General features: G+C 43.3%; 1 protein-coding gene across 1 annotated transcript in view; it reads right to left on the bottom strand.

The window, feature by feature from the left end:
* Positions 1-1,085: 1,085 nt before the first annotated feature.
* Positions 1,086-19,434, bottom strand: part of MEOX1 (mesenchyme homeobox 1) — a 106,764-nt gene continuing 88,415 nt past the window's right edge. The window contains exons 2-3 of the mRNA XM_040329711.1: positions 11,622-11,794; positions 1,086-1,671 (exon numbers count right to left, since the gene is read on the bottom strand). Of these exons, the coding sequence (XP_040185645.1) occupies positions 1,549-1,671; positions 11,622-11,794 (296 nt within the window). The 3' untranslated portion in view covers positions 1,086-1,548. The remainder of the gene's footprint in view (positions 1,672-11,621; positions 11,795-19,434) is intronic.

Here is a 19,434-nt window from a genome sequence, read left to right as displayed (position 1 = left end):
TGAATCCTGAACGGCAGCTGAGGGAATTCTCCGTCTTACACGTTCTCAATGGCTCCAAAACCCAGCTCACGAATCCTTCCAGAGATATCGCAGGTGTGTATTAGGTGGGATGGAGGTGCCCCTGATGACGTCAGTGTGACGAAACGATAGCCGGGCGTCACGCACACGCATGCGTGATTTTTCTTTCCCATAGGCAGATTGACGCCAAACTGAGCTTTTTCATCTGTTTTTATTCCCTGCAAGGTTTTAATTATCTCTCTTTTGATTGAGAGCGATTGTATTTTATAGCCACAATAAATTCCTAGACAATGTTGAATGGGGTGGAAGGGATTGAGCAGGGTTTTTACATCACTTACCTAAGCTTCTTCAGATAGATGAATATTTACTGATAGGGCTATGAGGAGTACCCTGAGCAACTATTGAAGTCTACATTACATAGGCAATTTTATAGTTTGACCATAGTTCTACTTTAAAGAGTAACTGCAGTCCCCTTGATCGTGGCTCTACCCCTCTCCCCTCTCCACCAGCACCACCGTGTTCCATAGACCCGCACAGCGGCGCATGTGCAGGTGCACTGAAGGCCTCTGCCTTTGGGACCTGGCAGAACCCTTTGGGGTGAACTGTACTCATGCATGCATACTGAAGGAGGTTCTGGAGCAGGCAGATTCCTTCGACATATCGGCACACATGTATGCAACTTAATTCTCGTCTACGGGACAAAGGAGTAAAAGCTGCACAGCACTTCAAACAGCAAAATTGTGGTAGAGGGATAGGACTGGTGCCAGATGCACCCAAATTGGCTTTCAGGGTGAAGGTCCACTTGAAAGATAGGCAATTATTAAAATGCATTAAAATAAGCACAAAACATCTTCACAAACAATATTTTATTAATAAAAAACTTGTAATAAAAGAAAAGATTTACACAATAATTCCTGCAATTCAATACCTTAAAAAAGTTTTTCTTGAAAAAAAAAATACAGTCAACTATAGACAATGAATTGTAAATCTGAGGAATAATGTGAAGGCAGGAATGATAAAACACAAGAAAAAATATAAAAAAAAAAATCCAAAAGAACGCTTACATCTTGTAGGTTTGTATCATGTACACAGTCAATAAAAATATGAGATGAATATGCTTTTATAAAAAAAAAGTTTTATCTTGACAAGGCTTAGATTGCTGATTAATTTCTTTTGTATCACTGATATTCCATGATCCAACCTCAAACTTAGTTTAAAGGAGTCCAAGACACAAAATGATCCATCTCAAGCTGGTGTAAATGCTAAATTGTGGTGGTAACGAATCCCTAGACAAAATGTTCATGGTAGCTTAATTAGCATTTTATATCAACATACTGAAATGATTGTCAATGCCTTAAACGGAATGTGGCTGTTTCTTTCCTCAAGTTTCTCTCTAAAAAATGCGGAGGATTTTGTAGAAGAATTATCTGTAGACAAAAATATTTCTCAATGAGAACTAAAGGACAAAAAAAAATATTGTCTTCATAGAAAAATAGACAAGAAAGTTTGTCAACCACAGTAAAAATGAAGTTATTCGGAACTGGGAGATGCTGTAGAGTCCAAATCATCTGCATCTTGTTCATTTGGCGATACCGGCTGTCCACCTTTGACACGCTTCCATTTCATTCTTCGGTTTTGAAACCAAACTTTAACCTATAAGCAGAATTAAAGTAAATGATATATATTTATTAAACACATTTATTGACCAGGCAAGACAATTGGTAACAAATGTATGTGAATATGTAATACGGTGACCTTTGGAAAGTAGATGTTTACAATCAATAAGTCAGGATCTATTCACATGCACCCCTTAACTATTTGTTCATAACATACAATTTTAATTCCCAGCTCTTCATAAAACTATTCTGTTATAGTTATAAGTCAGATCAATATGACCTGATCAAAAGTAAGACAAGTTCACAAGACTGCAGATGTAATTTAAGATTGGAAAAGGTTACAATATTACTTTTACTATTAAGATTTGGGTCTAACATAGGCAAATTATTTATACTTAAAAAAGTTCAGCAATACTAACCTACACTTTAAAGCGGGAGTTCACCCATTTAAAAAAAAAAAAAAAATCTCCCCTTAGCTTCCTGCTCGTTCGGTCTAGGGGAATCGGCTATTTATATTAAAATATGAGCAGTACTTACCCGTTTTCGAGCTGCATCTTCTTCCGTCGCTTCCGGGTATGGGTCTTCGGGAGCGGGCGTTCCTTCTTGATTGACATTCTTCCGAGAGGCTTCCGACGGTCGCATCCATCGCGTCACTCGTAGCCGAAAGAAGCCGAACGTCGGTGCGGCTCTATACTGCGCCTGCGCACCGACGTTCGGCTTCTTTCGGAAAATCGTGACGCGATGGATGCGACCGTCGGAAGCCTCTCGGAAGCCTGTCAATCAAGAAGGAACGCCCATTCCCGAAGCCCATACCCGGAAGCGACGGAGAGGATGCGTCTCGTAAACGGGTAAGTACTGCACATATTTTAAATTAAATAGCCGATTCCCCTAGAGAAAACGAGCAGGAATCGAAGGGGAAAAAGTGCCCTCTAAGAGTGAACCCCCGCTTTAAAGTGTATTTCAAATTTTGCTGCAAATTTGTGTCCTTGTTCACACAATGGCCCGGATTCACATACATTGGCGCATATTTATGCCGGCGTAGTGTATCTAATATACGCTACTCCGACGTAGCGCAGAGAGGCAAGCACCGAATTCACTAAGCACTTGCCTCCCAAACTGCGCTGGGTTCCCTCGGCGTAAGCCGTCGTAGGTGGAAGTGGGCGTGAGACATGCTAATGAGGCGTGACCCCATGCAAATGATGGGCCGAGTGGCATACAAGTACTTAAAACGAACGGCGCATGCTGTCCCGTGGACGTATCCCAGTGCGCATGCTCAGAATCACGTCGGAACTACTCCCTAAGATACGACGGATCACTGCCTACGACGTGAACGTAACCTACGCCCAGCCCTATTCACGTACTATGTAAACGACGTAAAATACGACGGCTGTGTTCCCTGGTCCATACCTTAGCATGAGTTGCGCCTCATATATGGGAAATAACTTTACGCCGGACGTACGACTTACGCAAACCGTGTATATTATGCGCCGGGCCAAGTACGTTCGTAAATCGACGTATCTCCCTCATTTCCAAATTTGAATAGGAAATCAATGGGAGCGCAACTTGCGACCAGCGTAAATATGCGCCCACGATACGCCAGCGTAGGAAAGTTACGTCGGTCGGATGAAGCCTATTTTCAGGCGTATCTCAGTTTATGGGCACGGCGCATAGATACAACGGCGCATATTTACACTTACGCAGCGTATCTCGAGATACGTCGGCGTAAATGCTTTGTGAATCCGGGCCAATATGTCTATGTAACCTAAACTGTAGCTGATAACTTATGTGGAACTTCTTCCTTTTGCTGTATTATCCTTATGCAGTGTGGACAGGGTTAAACTGATTATTTATTAATGCAGAAGTGCAGCAGCTATCTTTGAGAAGACCCGATGCACGTGGCTGGTGAGCGATCACGGACACGAGAGCCAGCACGGGGATTTGTGTGTGTAAACACACAAATCCCAGTTCTGTCAGGGGAGAGGAGACATATCGTTTGTTCCTAGTAAGTAGGAACAACGATATGACTCCTCCCCCAGTCAGTTCTATCCCCATACAGTTAGAACACACCCAGGGAACACACATTTAACCGCTTGATCACCCCCTAGTGTTAACCCCTTCCCTACCAGTGACATATACACAGTAACCAGTGCATTTTATTTTTGCATTGATCGCTGTATAAATGTCAATGGTCCCAAAAAAAAATTAAAAGTGATCTGTCCGCAGTACAACTAAATATCGCAGATCACCACCGTTACTAGTAAAAAAAAAAATAATAATAATGTTGCACAAACCAATCAATATACACTTATTACCAAAAATATGTAGAAGATATTTATTATAGCAAAAAGTAAAAAATATATACTTTTTTTTATTCATAGCGCAAGAAATAAAAACCACAGAGGTGATCAAATACCAATAAAAGAAAGCTCTATTTGTGGGGAAAAAAGACACTTTGTCAGTTAAAACAACACCGTGCCAAATTGTAAAAAGTGCTCTGGTCAGGAACGGGGTAAAATATTCTGGGGCTGAAGTGGTTAATGGAAGTCGCACCGAAGTTGCCTGGAAAAGTCGCACTGTAAGTCGCGCAACTTTCAGGTCGTGGCAGTGTGAACTGAGCCTTATGTGGACCCAGATATGGTTTGTATTCATTAAAGAACAAATATTCCAACTTGTTTAAAAAACAAAAAAACATTAAGCAGTGACTTCAATTTTTTTGACCCTGTTTAATAAAGATCTAACAATAAAAAATGTTATGGCTGTAAATAGGGTTGTGCTTTGGTGGACAGGGTTACATTAAAAAGCATTTTCATACATAAGTAAAGGTGCTTTAGTCCAAACATGGGAAAAATGCTGCTTACAGGACTTCATGGGGCGTTTTAGAAACTTGAAAATTTTCAGAGTAAAGGTATCATATTGTGTATGAACCTTTATGCAAGTATTATTGACTGCTGGTTTGATTTAAACACTGGGGTTACCATATGTAGATGCTCTCCAGATTGTGCCTTGAGGTTCCCGCATCACAATAGTGAGGTCCGGATTTACTCCCTTTGCCACCCCAAGGCCGGGTCCATCAATGCCGCCCCCCCACACACACACCATCACATAGGGGGACTCCCCAGAGAGCCCCCCTTACATCAGGGTCCCCAGAGATCCCCTCCTTACATCAGGGTCCCCAGAGATCCCCTCCTTACATCAGGGTGCCCAGAGGGCCTCCCTTTTCATCAGGGTCCCCAGAGAGCCTCCCTACTTATATTAGGGTGGTCCTCAGAGCCCCCCTCATTACATCAGGGTCCCCAGAGAGCCCCTCCATACATCAGGGTCCCCAGAGAGCCCCCCTTATATCAGGGTCCCCAGAGAGCCCCCTTTACATGAGGGTCCCCAGAGAGCCTCCCTACTTACATCAAGGTCCCCAGAGAGCTCATCCTTACAGCAAGGTCCCCAGAAAGCCCCTCCTTACATCAGGGTCCCCAGAGATTCCCTCCTTACATTAGGGTCCCCAGAAAGCCCCCCTTACATCAGTGTCACCAGAGAGCCTCCCTACTTACATCAAGGTCCCTAGAGAGCCTCCCTACTTACGTCAGGGTCCCTAGAGAGCCTCCCCCTACATTTGGGTCCCCAGAGAACCTCCCCTTACATCAGGGTCCTCAGAGAGCCTCCCCTTACATCAGGGTCCCCAGAGAGCCTCCCTACTTACATTAGGGTCCCCAGAGAGCCCCCTTACATTAGTGTCCCCAGAGAGCCCCTCCTTACATCAGGGTCCCCAGAGAGCCTCCCTACTTACATCAGGGTCCCAAGAGAGCCTCCCTACTTACATCAGGGTCCCTAGAGAGCCTCACCCTACATTAGGATCCACAGAGAGCCTCCCCTTACATCAGGGTCCCCAGAGAGCCTCCCTACTTACATCAAGGTCCCCAGAAAGCTCATCCATACATCAGGGTCCCCAGAGAGCCCCTCCTTACATCAGGGTCCCCAGAGAGCCCCTCCTTACATCAGGGTCCCCAGAGATCCCTTCCTTACATTAGGGTCCCCAGAGAGCCCCCCTTACATCAGGGTCCCCAGACAGCCTCCCCTACATCAGGGTCCCCAGAGAGCCTCCCCTTACATCAGGGTCACCAGAGTGCCTCCCTACTTACATCAGGGTCCCTAGAGAACCTCTCTACTTACATCAGGGTCCCTAGAGAGCCTCCCCCTACATTAGGGTCCCCAGAGAACCTCCACTTACATCAGGGTTCCCAGAGAGCCTCCCCTTACATCAGGGTCCCCAGAAAGCCCCCTTCTTACATCAGGGTCCCCGAACAGCTGACTCAACCCCCTTGCGGAAGTTCCCCTGTACCTGACAGGTGGAGGTGGGAGGCGGCGATCGACAGCTCTATGGTGTCCACAGGCAGGGGGATTTCCCTGGAGCTAGTAGTTCTTCTCTGAATGTATACAGCAGAGAGGGGAGGGGCCTCTGACCTGGGCATCAGCAACAGTGTACAAGCAGAGTGAAATTGAAAGTGATACCTGCCCGGGTCAGAGGCCCCTCCCCTCCACTGTATACACTGAGTACTACGAGCCCCAGGGAGATTCCACCGCTCACACAGGCACCATAGAGCTGCCGATCGTCGCCTTCCACCTCCTACCACCTCTCCCCACTGCACTCTAAACGGCCAGCCAGCGGTGCAGGGGGAGATTCCGGGTCTTGGAGGGGGGGGGGGGGGCGCGGCGCTGCCCCTGCACCCAATGCCGCCCCCAGGCCTGGCCTTGGTGGCCTTGTCGGGAATCCGGCCCTGACACTAGTGTGAACCCGGGCTAACCCTCAGAACCATCTGACACATTTGAATAAATTCTGGCTACAAAAAGCAGGCCTACCGTTATAAAATCCTTTGTAATCCAGAGCTTAGATCTCTAGTGTTAGGATCTTGCAGCTAAGATCTTTTGGAGATACATGTAGCTGGTACATGAGCTTTTCATCCAGCACTAGGACTTTTGTGGACAGTAATCATTACACACTCCAGCCTAAACCAGTGAAAGCTATCAGATACCCTGACCATTATGCCTTTCAGGTTGCAAATGTCAGTACCACTGGAGGGTGTGTGTGTATGTCTATGCTAGACATGCAGGCGGAGATGGTAACAGGATTTATTTATCAAAGTTAACAGAGAAATGTTCTGGTTTAATTTTGGATCTGAAGATCATGCAATCACTTGATCAGATGGTATAGACACCATTTCAGTTATGCGTACACACGGTTGGAAATTCCGATCAAAAAAGTCAGACGGAGAAAAATAACATGCATGCTCGGAAACAATTCGACGCATACTCGGAAGCATTGAACTGGCAGGCTTGTCGTTCTTTATCACCAAAGAACAACACAAAATAAATTATCTTGCTCTTGACAATTGCAGCAATACCACATATGTATGTTATTTTTTGTTTGTACCCGTAATACAGCCTAGAAACTTTGGGTTACTTTTTTTTCCTACCTAAAACACACTGACACTGATAATCATTTTAAAAATGCTTTACATTTTTTTTTAAATACTACCCAAAATATACTGATCCTGACCTTTGACTCTTACCTTTACCCTAGTGCTTACCCTTGCACTGACCAAAATCAAACCTTCATCTAGCAATTTTTTTCTTTACGTTTTAATCTTAAAAAAAAAATCATACTTGAATGTAATGCAGTCCTATGGTCAATGCATTACATTCAATGGAGCACAAGGGAGACATGCAGGGTCCTTTAGACCCTGGATGCCTCATTAAAGAAAACCTGCCACCACAAAAATCATCACATAACAGACTTTTTGTCCCCTATGTGATGAATACAAAAGTAAAGTAAAAAAAATGTTTTTATTTAATTGTAAAAATTTAAAAAGTTATATTCAAGCATTTCAAACCCCACCCCAAAAAATTGAGGACCCCCCACATATATGCACTTACAACTGTAAATGCACGTGTCAGGGCGCCTACGCCTGAAAACGTGGATTGCAATACATGTTACATATCACCATGCACATCAGAAGGAGAGCAATAATTCTAGCACCAGACTGCCTTCATAACACTAAATCTATAGGGGGGCTTTTAAAGTGGCACCTATGGAAAATATAGGGTACTAAAGCTTGTCACCATATTACATGCGCATGAAAATTTAAGGCTTGACATGTTGGGTATCTATTTGCTCGCTGCAACCTCGGCTTTCATATTTTACCCAAAATGGTTTTTAATTTGATGTGTTTCTATGCCCCCTAAAATTAATTTTAATGTGTTTTTTATGCAGTAATATCGTGTGAAATAAAGAATTGGAACTACCACTATTTTATTCTCAAGAATGTCTACTTGCAAAAACGGCTCTGGCAGGGAAGGGATTATAACATAAGTTCCCTTTTGGGAAATGTGTCAAGCTCTAAATATATTAAGCCGGATTCAGGTAGAGCGGCGTATGTTTAAGCGGGCACAGCGCATCTCATATGCGCTACGCCGACGTAACATAGAGAGGCAAGTACAGTATTCACAAAGCACTTGCTCCCTAAGTTACGGCGGCGTAGCGTAAATGAGCCGGCGTACGCCCGCGTAATTCAAAGTAGGCTGGTAGTGGGCGTGTTGTATTGTAATGAATCGTGACCCCATGTGAATGCATGGCCGAACGAACGGCGCATGCGCGCGCATGCTCAGAATCATCTACTGATACGCCGTCGTAAGTCTCTCTGAATCTGGCTAATACAGTAAATCTTTCTTATAAAGGTTTGTCAGAATAGGTGTTAGCGGGGGTGTTGGTGAAGCATGTTTAAGATTTGTTAGTTTTAGCCTGCAATCAGATCAGTTATAGGTAGAACCCAATTACTTGCCATGGTAAATTGAGGTTAATTTACTAAAGCTGGAGCAGTGGCGGCTGGTGAAGTTTTAGGATGGGGGGGCGCAAGATCCTGCCCTTCCTTTTTAACTCCTCCCACTTCCCATAAGCCCCCCCCCCCTTATAGAATCCACCCACTCCGTCCCGTGTATTCCACCCATAGTGTCAGGATTATACAGCCCTAGCATCCCAGGACAGAGTATACAGCCCTAGCGTCATAGGACAGCGTATACAGCTCAGCCTCACAGATCAGGGTATGAAGGTATACATCATCTGTCCTGTATACAGCTAGATATATACACCCATCTTCCTTCCTGTATATAGAGACCTTCCTCCATCATCACTGACTGCAGATATACATAATCTGTCCTGTATACAGCTATGTATACAGTAACAGGACATGCTGGTAGGTTAATTGGATCCTGTCAAAATTGGCCCTAGTATATGTATGAATGTGTGTTAGGGACCCTAGGTTGTAAGCTCCTTGAGGGTAGGAGCTAATGTATATGTAAAGCGTTGAGTAAATTGACAACGCTATAGAAGTACCTGAAATATAATAAATAAATAATAATGATGTATATCTGCAGTCAGTGATGATGGAGGATGGTCTCTATATACAGGAAGAAGGTGTGTGTATATAGCTGTATACATTACAGGACATATGTACTCACAATTTGTGACTATTATGTAGTGTAAAGTAGTCCGTACATGGCATGGCAGAAATCCCCAAAATCATGTATTCCAAAGCAGCCAGCGTGACATGATGTGGCACACTCACTGACACCCTGATGCTCCCGTCATTGTATTATACACCCATAATCACTATGCTTATCCCCATTTTATACACCCATCATCATCCTCCAGTCCTCATCATTTTATAATACACCCATCATCACTATCCTTATCCCCATATTATACACCCGTCATCATACTTATCTTTGTATAATACACCTGTCGTCGTCGTCATCATCATCATCCTCATTGTATAATACACCCATCATCCTCCTCCTTGTATATTACACTCATCATCATCATCCTCCTCACTGTATAATACACCCATCATCATCCTCCTCCTTGTATAATACACCCATCATCACTATCCTCATCCTTGTATAATACACCCATCATCATCCTTATCATCATCCTGCTTGTATAATACACCCATCATCGCTATCCTCATCCTTGTATAATACACCCATCATCGCTATCCTCATCCTTGTATAATACACCCATCATCGCTATCCTCATCCTTGTATAATACACCCATCATCGCTATCCTCATCCTTGTATAATACACCCATCATCGCTATCCTCATCCTTGTATAATACACCCATCATCGCTATCCTCATCCTTGTATAATACACCCATCATCGCTATCCTCATCCTTGTATAATACACCCATCATCGCTATCCTCATCCTTATATAATACACCCATCATCGCTATCCTCATCCTTGTATAATACACCCGTCATCATCATGGCTGAACTTGCATTTCACAGACATCGCATGTGATTTGCACCGCAGTGCGGGTGCAAATCACATGCCATGTCTTAGATTGCAATAGTCTGAACAGGGGCTCATACCCTACCTCCAGTAGGTAATAAGAGAAACCAACAAAACAAATGCAGGGATGTAAAGGGTTAACCTATGTCCTCACGTGATAACAGAACATTCAGTGTACATTTAGGCTCAGTCTTATTTACTGCTGGGACAGTTTAACGGTAAATGGATGACAAGTTTTAACAGTCAGTGAGATAGCAGCACTTCAATGGCAACCTGTCACAGGGGAAGATCGGTATCTCTCTGTCCTGCAAAAAAATAGACTATGCCTGTGTGCAGAGAGCTGTTATCAGCTGTTATCACGAGTGAGTGAAACATTTACTTCCCTCAGTCCCTGTGCATATACAGAGCTGCTTCCCCTTCTCCCCCTCATAGGGGTTTACCTTTGCCGTTATGTATCCGTTGCTGGCACTCAGTCTCAGTCTATCATGTGTTTCCAATGCACTTCACTTTACACTCCACTGCCTGTCCATCAAATGCATGGAGGAACCTGCTCCGCATACTTCCTGTCTTGTCTCTCGAGGGCAATGAGAGAGAAGACAGGAAGTGACATCATGATCCAACTCAGCTGTCAATCAAACTGCCCGGCCGTAGTAATAGATACTACGAGCGCCGGGCAGAAGCTGTGGCGATTCAGAAAGCGCCACAAGGCGGGACAAAAGCCCGCAAATGAAGCGCTGCGTCTGCAATCTTGTCATTGCATTGATGTAGTGCTTCCCATAGTGCACGTGGCCGGCGCCACGTAGTGCAGTTAGTATTAGTAAAAGGAAATTTTAAGGGGAAAAAAAATTCTTAAAGGGCCCGTTTTTTTTTTTTTTTTTGTTACTACAGGAGAGGGGGGGCGGCGCCCGGGCGCCCCCTATGGACGGGCCGCCACTGAGCTGGAGAGTGCAAAATCTGGTGAAGCTCTGCATAGAAACCAATCAGCTTCCATTTTTTTTTGTCAAAGCTAAAGTTTAAAGCGGGAGTTCACCCATAAAACATTTTTTACCCTTAGATTGATGCTCATTTTGTCTAGGGGAATCGGCTAGTTGTTTTTAAATCGAAGCTGTACTTACCGTTGTAGAGAGCGATCTTCTCCGCCGCTTCCGGGTATGGTCTTCGGGACTGGGTGTTCCTATTTTGATTGACAGTCTTCCGACAGGCTCCCGACGGTCACATCCATCGCGTCACGAGTAGCCGAAAGAAGCCGAACGTCGGTGCGGCTCTATACTGCGCCTGCGCACCGACATTCGGCTACTTTCGGAAAATGGTGACACGATGGATGCGACTGTCGGAAGCCTGTCAATCAAAATAAGAACGCCCAGTCCCGCAGCCCATACCCGGAAGCGGCGAAGATCGCTCTCTACAACGGTAAGTACAGCTTCGATTTTAAAACAACTAGCCGATTCCCCTAGACAAAATGAGCAGGAATCTAAGGTTAAAAAACGTTATTTCCGGGTGAACCTCCACTTTAATTGAACAAGCTAAAGTTAGAAGTTGATTGGTTACCATGCACAGTTGAACCAGATTTTGCACTCTCCAGTTTTAGTACATGAACCCTATTGTCTCTTAAATAAGCCTGCCATGCATGTATCAGACGGAACATACCTGTCTTTCAGTGAGGTCAAGGTTTACAGCTATCTCATATCGCCTTAGTCGGGTAAGGTAATTGTGATGAGCAAATTCTGCCTCTAGCTCTCGGAGTTGCTCTTTGGTAAAAGCTGTTCTTTCTTTTCTGGCTTTGCTGTTTGTTTCTGGCTTGTTTGTGGCATCTCCATTTTCTGCAAAAAAGAAAACCAAAAATGATGTTATATGGTACAGAACAGTCTAGATCAACCATTATAAAATACAGAATGGTTCTTCTTGTTTGACACTTGGCAGGAACTTGCGTATATGAATTGTATGAATTTATTGTAAGAAGATAGTGTACATTTTAGATTAATAAGGTCCAGCAGAAGACAATGATTGCTAGAAATCAAACATATTTATTGTGAATATTTGTATTTACTTCTACAGGGATCAGTAGTGGTAAACTGGTTCTGGACATTACCTACTCATAGACAGTTGAGGTGAGATTTGCCCCCGGATATTTCCCACCAGGATGACTAAAAATACTCTGGCAACCAGAGTGTCCCACCCAGGAGCACCCGGGTTTCAGCCAGCACAGTTCTTAGTTTTATAGGGCCAGATCCACAAAGAGCCGCCGTAACTTAAATATTCTGATTTAAGTTACACTGCCGCAAAATTTCTACCTAAGTGCCCGATCCACAAAGCACTTACCTAGAAATTTTCGGGTGTGTAACTTAAATTCCGCCGGTGCAAGGCGTTCCTATTCAAATGGGGGCGAGTCCCATTTAAATTAGGCGCGCTCCCGCGCCAGACTTACTGCGCATGCTCATGACGTCATTTTCCCGACGTGCATAGCGCGAAATTACGTTACGCCGAGCTTCGTGAATCGCGCCGGGTCAAAAAAATTGCGTCGGGAAAAAAAAAAGATACGGCGGGATTTAAAAAAAATAAATAAAATAATAACAGCGTCGCGGGTAAGAAGGGTCTGCTTTTACAAGGTGTAAACAGTTTACACTTTGTAAAAGCAGCCCTAATTTTACACATGCAACTTAATACTTACGGAGAAAAAACGAAGCTGAAAACCTTCGTGGATCTCCGTAAGTGCTAATTTGCATACCCGAATCGGCATTTCGACGCAAAATGCCCCCAGCGGCGGATGCGGTACTGCATCCTAAGATCCGGCAGTGTAAGTCCCTTACACATGTCGGATCTTCTGTCTATCTCTTGGAAACTGATTCTGTGGATCAGTTCCAAAGATAGAAACAGGGATACGCAGGCGGAACAGCAGATCTGCCTGCATATCTCTTTTAAGGATCTGGCCCATAGTATTTATCCACCTCAATACAGTCCCCTTCCTTCCCAGACCAATTTTCAGCTTTCGGTGCACTCACACTTTGAATGACAATTACTCAGTCATGCAACACTGTACCCAAATTACATTTTTATCATTTTGTTCACACAAATAGAGCTTTCATTTGGTAGTATTTATTCACAGTTTTTTTTTGCAATGTAAGTAAAAAAAAGCAAAATTTAAAACACAAAACAATATTTTCTACTTTCTGTTTTCAAAGAAATCCAATGTAGCGCTACCCCCGCAGGAGCCGCTGATTTGTTTTTGGGATCGGCATATTGAGTTACCCTAATGTGGCGTATGGGTGCAGGTGGATAACAAAGCAGTGAGCGAAAGTCCAGACAGTGAATAAAGAGTTTTCCAATGCTTTATTCCAGGCCAAACACGGCCAACATTTAGTGGGAAGAGCAGGTTGATGAAGAAGAAAGAAGAACCTTGCAGTGTCAGGCCCGGATATTAATTGAGCAGTGCTTGCTCAATATAGGACCAAACTGTTATTCGCTAGTCGGAGTGGGTAAAGAGCCCCCGGACAGACCCCTCTCACAAGCCTGGCAGCCAAAGTGTCACTTAGGATTTTCTGGGAGGAACAGATCTCACAGACCTGGCTCTAGGGCCTCTGCCACAGGCCAATTACTTTTAAGTGAGCTAGATGGATAGATTGAGCAAATCCTCCCAGTAGATTTTTAGCATAGGTCACCGGATGACAGCAGTACATACCTGTTACCATTCCGGTCACCAGATCCCCGATTGGCTCGCTCAAGCCCTGTTGGACAACCTGCCTCCGGGTTCCCCTCAAGCCGGCTCCCCAATTGAACGGCACCCAGCCTGGGATCCTTTCAATAGAACCGGGACTCCAGTAAGTCACTGGAGTCCCTTTTTTACCTCAGGATGAGGGTTTACTTAGACTTCAATTCTGGCCTGGTGGGCCTCGCTGGCGGGGTCCATGGATGCGCGCACCCTGAAGGTGGATGCCGTACCTGGAACTGGGACCGCGAAACTTGGTTAGCACATGACACCTGTCACAGATATACCCCTCCCCAGCATGCCTTGCGAGGGAGAAACTTCTCTGATTGGCTGCTGGGGAAAGTTGCTCTGCCAGAACCCCTCTGGTGCCAACTGCCGCCCAGGGATGGTATTGCATCCCTGGAGCACAGACTGACCCAGTGGACGTTTCTGGAGTGACAGAAGTCCCAATTTTAACAAATTCAGAATTGGAGCAAAGTAACTCCCATTCCCCACTAACTTTAGTGTAGTGCCCATACTGAAAGTAAGGGGGCGCTACACCAATAAAATCAAATTTCATCATACATTCAGGCCAGAATGTATTCTGCTACATGTCTTTGGTAAAAAAAAATCTTGATAAATGTATGATTTTTGTGAGAGTTATAGAGTCTACAATCTAAGCTACGTATCATTGAAAATTGATCAATCCTGATGTACCGACTTCCTATATAATTTCTTAAGGCCCTAAAATATCAGGGCAGTACAGATACCCCTCCAAATTAAAGATGACAGTCCAAGGTATTTAGTAAGCAGCATAGTGAGTTTTTTGAAGTTACAATTTTTTGCCCACAATAGTTAGGAAATTTTTTTTTGTTTTTTTCGACAAAATAGTTATTTCTCACACATGGCATAGATAAACTTGCAATTACACCCCAAAATGTATTCTTCTACTCCTCCTGGGTATGGCTACACCCTATGTGTGAGACTTTTTCACAGCCTGGCCACATACAGAGGCCCAACATGCAGGGAGCACCATCAGGTGTTCTAAGGGCATAAATTACACATTTCGTTTCCTGACTACCTATCACATTTTTTAAAGGCCCTGGAGCACCAGGACAATGGGATTGCCCAAAAAATGACCCAATTTTGGAAAGCAAACATCCCAATGTATTGTTTAGAGAGGCATAATGAGTCTTTTGAACGGTTCATTTTTTGACAAGTTTTTGAAAAATGTGGAAAGAAATGAAAATTTATTTTTTTAACACAAAGTTGTCAATTTATAAGATATTTCTAACACATAGCATGCACATAGCAAAAATTACCCCCTAAAATATATTCTGCTACTCCTCCGTAGTATCCTGAGAACACGTGTGTGAGACTGGCAACATACAGAGGCTCAACATGCAGGGAGCACCATCGGGCTTTCTAAAGGCATAAATTACATTTCATTTCCTGAGTATCTATTAAATTTTTGAGGGCCCTGGAGCACCAGGACAATGGAATTAGATGTGGCAGATGATCACTGACAAATGATCACAGACAGATGTGCGCTAGATGTGCGTAGATGATCACAGACAGATGTGCACAGACGATCATGGACAGATGCGGCAGATGATCAACGACAGATGTGCGCCAGATGTGTCAGATGATCACGGACAGATGTGCCAGATGATCATGGACACATGTGCGGCAGATAATCATGGACACGTGCGCCAGATGTGCGCAGATGATCACGGACAGATGTGCGCCAGATGTGTGCAGATGATTACGGACAGATGTGCCAGATGATCACGAAAACATGTGCCAGATGATCACGGATACATGTGCGCCAGATGATCATGGACACATGTGCACTATATGATCATGGACAGATGTGCACCAGATGATCACGGAGACATGTGCGCCAGATGTGTGCAGATGATCATGGACAGATGTTTGCAGATGATCACGAACAGATGTGCATGAAAACATGGGCCAGATGATCATGGACACATGTGCGCCAGATGATCATGGACACATGTGCACATATGATCACGGACAGATGTGCACAGATGATCACAGACACATGTGCACCAAATGATCACGGACACATGTGTGCCAGATGATCACAGACACATGTGCGCCAGATGATCACGGACACATGTGCGCCAGATGATCACGGACAGATGTGTGTCAGATTTGCGCAGATGATCACGGACAGATGTGCGCCAGATGATCACGGACAGATGTGCCAGGTAATCATGGACAGATGTGCCAGATGATCACAGACAGATGGAAAGATGTTCAGTGGGACAAATGTTTAGTGGGACAGCTGTTGAGAGGGACAGATATGTGACAGGTGTTGGTGTTTTTCACTGTGTTGGGGGACACTGTTTGGGGACACTAGCTGGGTGATCAGTGTATAAAAAGCTGTAAAAAAAACAGCTCATACACACTGATTTCCAGCTTGCAGATCTGCTCTCTTCTCCTCATTGAATCTGTGTGAGGAGAAGCAGAGTCCATTGCCTTGCAACGGCTCTCGGCTTACACTGCAGGACAGCTGTTATTGGACACAGCCATCACGTGATCAGGAGGGCCATTCACAGAGCCCTCCTGCCGAGTGACATTGCCCTGTCTCTGGGGGGCAAAGACACATTGGGATCGTGGCGCTGCACGACCACACCCAGACGTTAATGTGCAGTGACCGGGTGGGAAGTGGTTAATGTTACCACTTTGTCTTACAACACCTGGACTTGGCAGTGGTAATTTTTAGATCTTCTCCCCATCGTTGTTGACACAGCGAAAGCTGGCTTCCACTCTCTAGAGCAGTGGTTGTTAACATATGAGCTAAAGGGGGCCGTAAATGCAGTTCTGACAATCACCAAATGCGTGCCCGCACATAATGTTCAATAAATGTAATGTTTAAGAGGACTTTCAAAAACTGCAGAGCTAATAAGGGTCGGAGAGTCTGGACATGCTACATTTTTGTCTGGGGTTATACTGAGAAGACAATACAAAGAGTAGAGATCAACGCTATTACCCTAATCAATGTTCTTACTGCTGAGGTCTGAGTGCCGCAGGTTGGGCACCAGGGATCTAGAGATTCAAACTGGTTGCTTAGCTGGTTAGTAGGTTTGTAAGGGGAACACTATATTACAAATGATGTCCACAAATGAGTGAGGAGGGACTGTAAATGTGTGTGTATACATATATTTATACACACACATATATGTAGGTAAAAACAAACTGTATGTTGGCTGATGTGGATTGAGCGGAACCTTATACCTATGTAGAGTGAGTGCGTTGGTATTTCTGTTGACTCTGTTACAGTTTCTTTGAATAAAACATTCTATTTTACCGTTTTTCTTATTTGAAAGATTGTCAGAAAGGCCAAAAAGCCAGCATCATCGTGTGAAATGTTTCCCAGTAAGTGATAAAAAACAGCTTGAAGAGTTGTCTACTAAAACAACGGAGTGGGTTTAATCAGTAAAAGACCCTGACAAACTGGCTATGACAGAATTGTTTGACACCCATGGTAAATAGGTGACTTCTCAAGCAATGACATTGGACCATGTGTAATCACCTCCTCAAATTGAAATGGTTTAAGGACACATTAAAGATCGATCGATCATTTACTGACCATCTACAGTACATTCAAGATCAGAGAGAGACATTCCAGATCACATCATCTCATCCATCATCAGACATCTAGGCACACACATCTTCCATCTTAGCTAGATGCCATTTTGGGAAGATAGACAAACAAAAAGTGCAGCGCAACCACATCTTAATAATGAGAAAGTTCAAGGATGTGAGAACTCCCAAATCAAAGAGTTCATATAATATTAGAGTTCCTTATAGGCAGTGAAAAGGAAATCCGACAATTACCCCAGGTGATAGCCCTCCTTCCCATTTGGGGAAGACAGACTCCACCTTAAGCTCAGCCTATCTCCACCTATTGGTCGGCAACCATCTTTGAGGGTATGGTCAGCAGCGATCCTAAGACCCTATCCTTTTCAGCCAAGTGAGCCCTTTTATCTACTTGGAGGGTAAATATATTGTGAAGACAAAGAGGAAACAGTTACTCGAAAAACAGTAATTGATGTTCGGACTTTAGAGGCAAGACGCGAATATCAAAAAATATATATTTTATTACAAAAAATAGCAAAATATACAGAGCAAATAAATAAAAACCATATAGGATATATAATATGGAAAATATCATCTGTGCATTGTCTACGCGTTTCGCCGTTGGGCCTTCTCAGGACAAGCAGAATAAGGTAATAGAACAATTAATTTCATTATCTCAGACTGATCTATTTCATAAACATATATGTAGAGAGGATAATGCAGACAAGTTCCATGTGTAGTAGAAAGAAACCAGAAATAACTCCAAAAAGATCACTTTGCCTAACATGACAATTGTGGGAATATACCAAAGTCCAAAAAGCCAATTCCATAACTAGTAGTTCAAAGATAAACACTAATACAGGGGCAGGCCAAAGAGGGAATGATGGAGACACGTAGGTATCCAGTATCATACGACCAGGTACATAGAGCCTGGGTCCAAGTACTTGTGTACTGAAAGCCCTCAACGGTAAGACAGCCAAAAAAGTCTACAGAGCATCAAACGCATAGTAGAATAGTAAACAGCGCCGTATCCCCCGGGGCACATTGTCATGTTAGGCAAAGTGATCTTTTTGGAGTTATTTCTGGTTTCTTTCTACTACACATGGAACTTTTTTGCATTATCCTCTCTACATATATGTTTATGACCTGGATCACTCTGAGATAATGAAATGTACTTTTCTATTACCTTCTTCTGCTCGCCCTGAGGAAGCCCAACGGCGAAAGGCATAGACGATGCACAGAGGATATTTTCCATATTATATATACTATATGGTTTTATTTATTTGCTCTGTATATTTTGCAATTTTTTGTAATAAAATTGATATTTTTTCATATTCCCGTCTTGCCTCTAAAGTCCGACCATCAATTTCTGTTTTTCGAGTAACTGTTTCCTCTTTGTCTTCAAAATTTACAGATGTGGCAAATGTGAGTGCTCCCCCCTTTTTCCTATTTTTTTATTCAGTACCTATATCGTATCATTCTTTAGATGATTGTTGTTTGTTTTTAATAATATGCCAACTGCAAAAGTTTTGCTGGGTAATTAATATCCGGATCACAGTAACATAACCTCTAGGGTTGGATTTTTTTTTTTTTTTTTACATTTTCTTTTCTTCCATTTTTCGTATTGGCGCACATTTTTGCATATTTCAAAACGTATTCTTTCTTCAAGAGAATAAATATTGGAATCCATAAAATACAGATTATTGTCTGCCTGGTTTAGTTATAAGTGGTTATGCTGTCTATGAGAGGAAGTAGATTCATTGATTTGATATATTATAGAAATCAGCTGTAGTGGGATACATTTTAGGAATTAGTAAAATCTTAGTGGCTGTTTCATATTCTAATTTCACTGTTATTTATGGTCTGTAAAATAACTGTTTATTTTTATAGTTTATACTTTGATATAAAGTAGAGTTTTTTCTGCTATATTGGCCACATCCCTCATACTTTCGACCCAATTGCATTGCATTAAAAGAATATCTGCACTGGGCAAAGATTTTCAGGAATAATTAATTAGTCAGCTTAATTATTTGTATTAATTTGTTTTTGTATTGAGGCACTGCCATACATTGATTGAATAAATGATCAATATAGCTGGCTCAATTAACCATTCTAACATCCCTGGCAGCTCCAAACGTTATGTTTCTGTCTCTTAGATTTAGGGAAGAT

The sequence above is a fragment of the Rana temporaria genome, chromosome 12 (assembly GCF_905171775.1).
Source record: "Rana temporaria chromosome 12, aRanTem1.1, whole genome shotgun sequence".
NCBI classification, from domain to species: Eukaryota; Metazoa; Chordata; class Amphibia; order Anura; family Ranidae; genus Rana; species Rana temporaria.
Note: the sequence above shows the minus strand (reverse complement) of the source record. Positions and strands in the feature narration are given on the sequence as shown.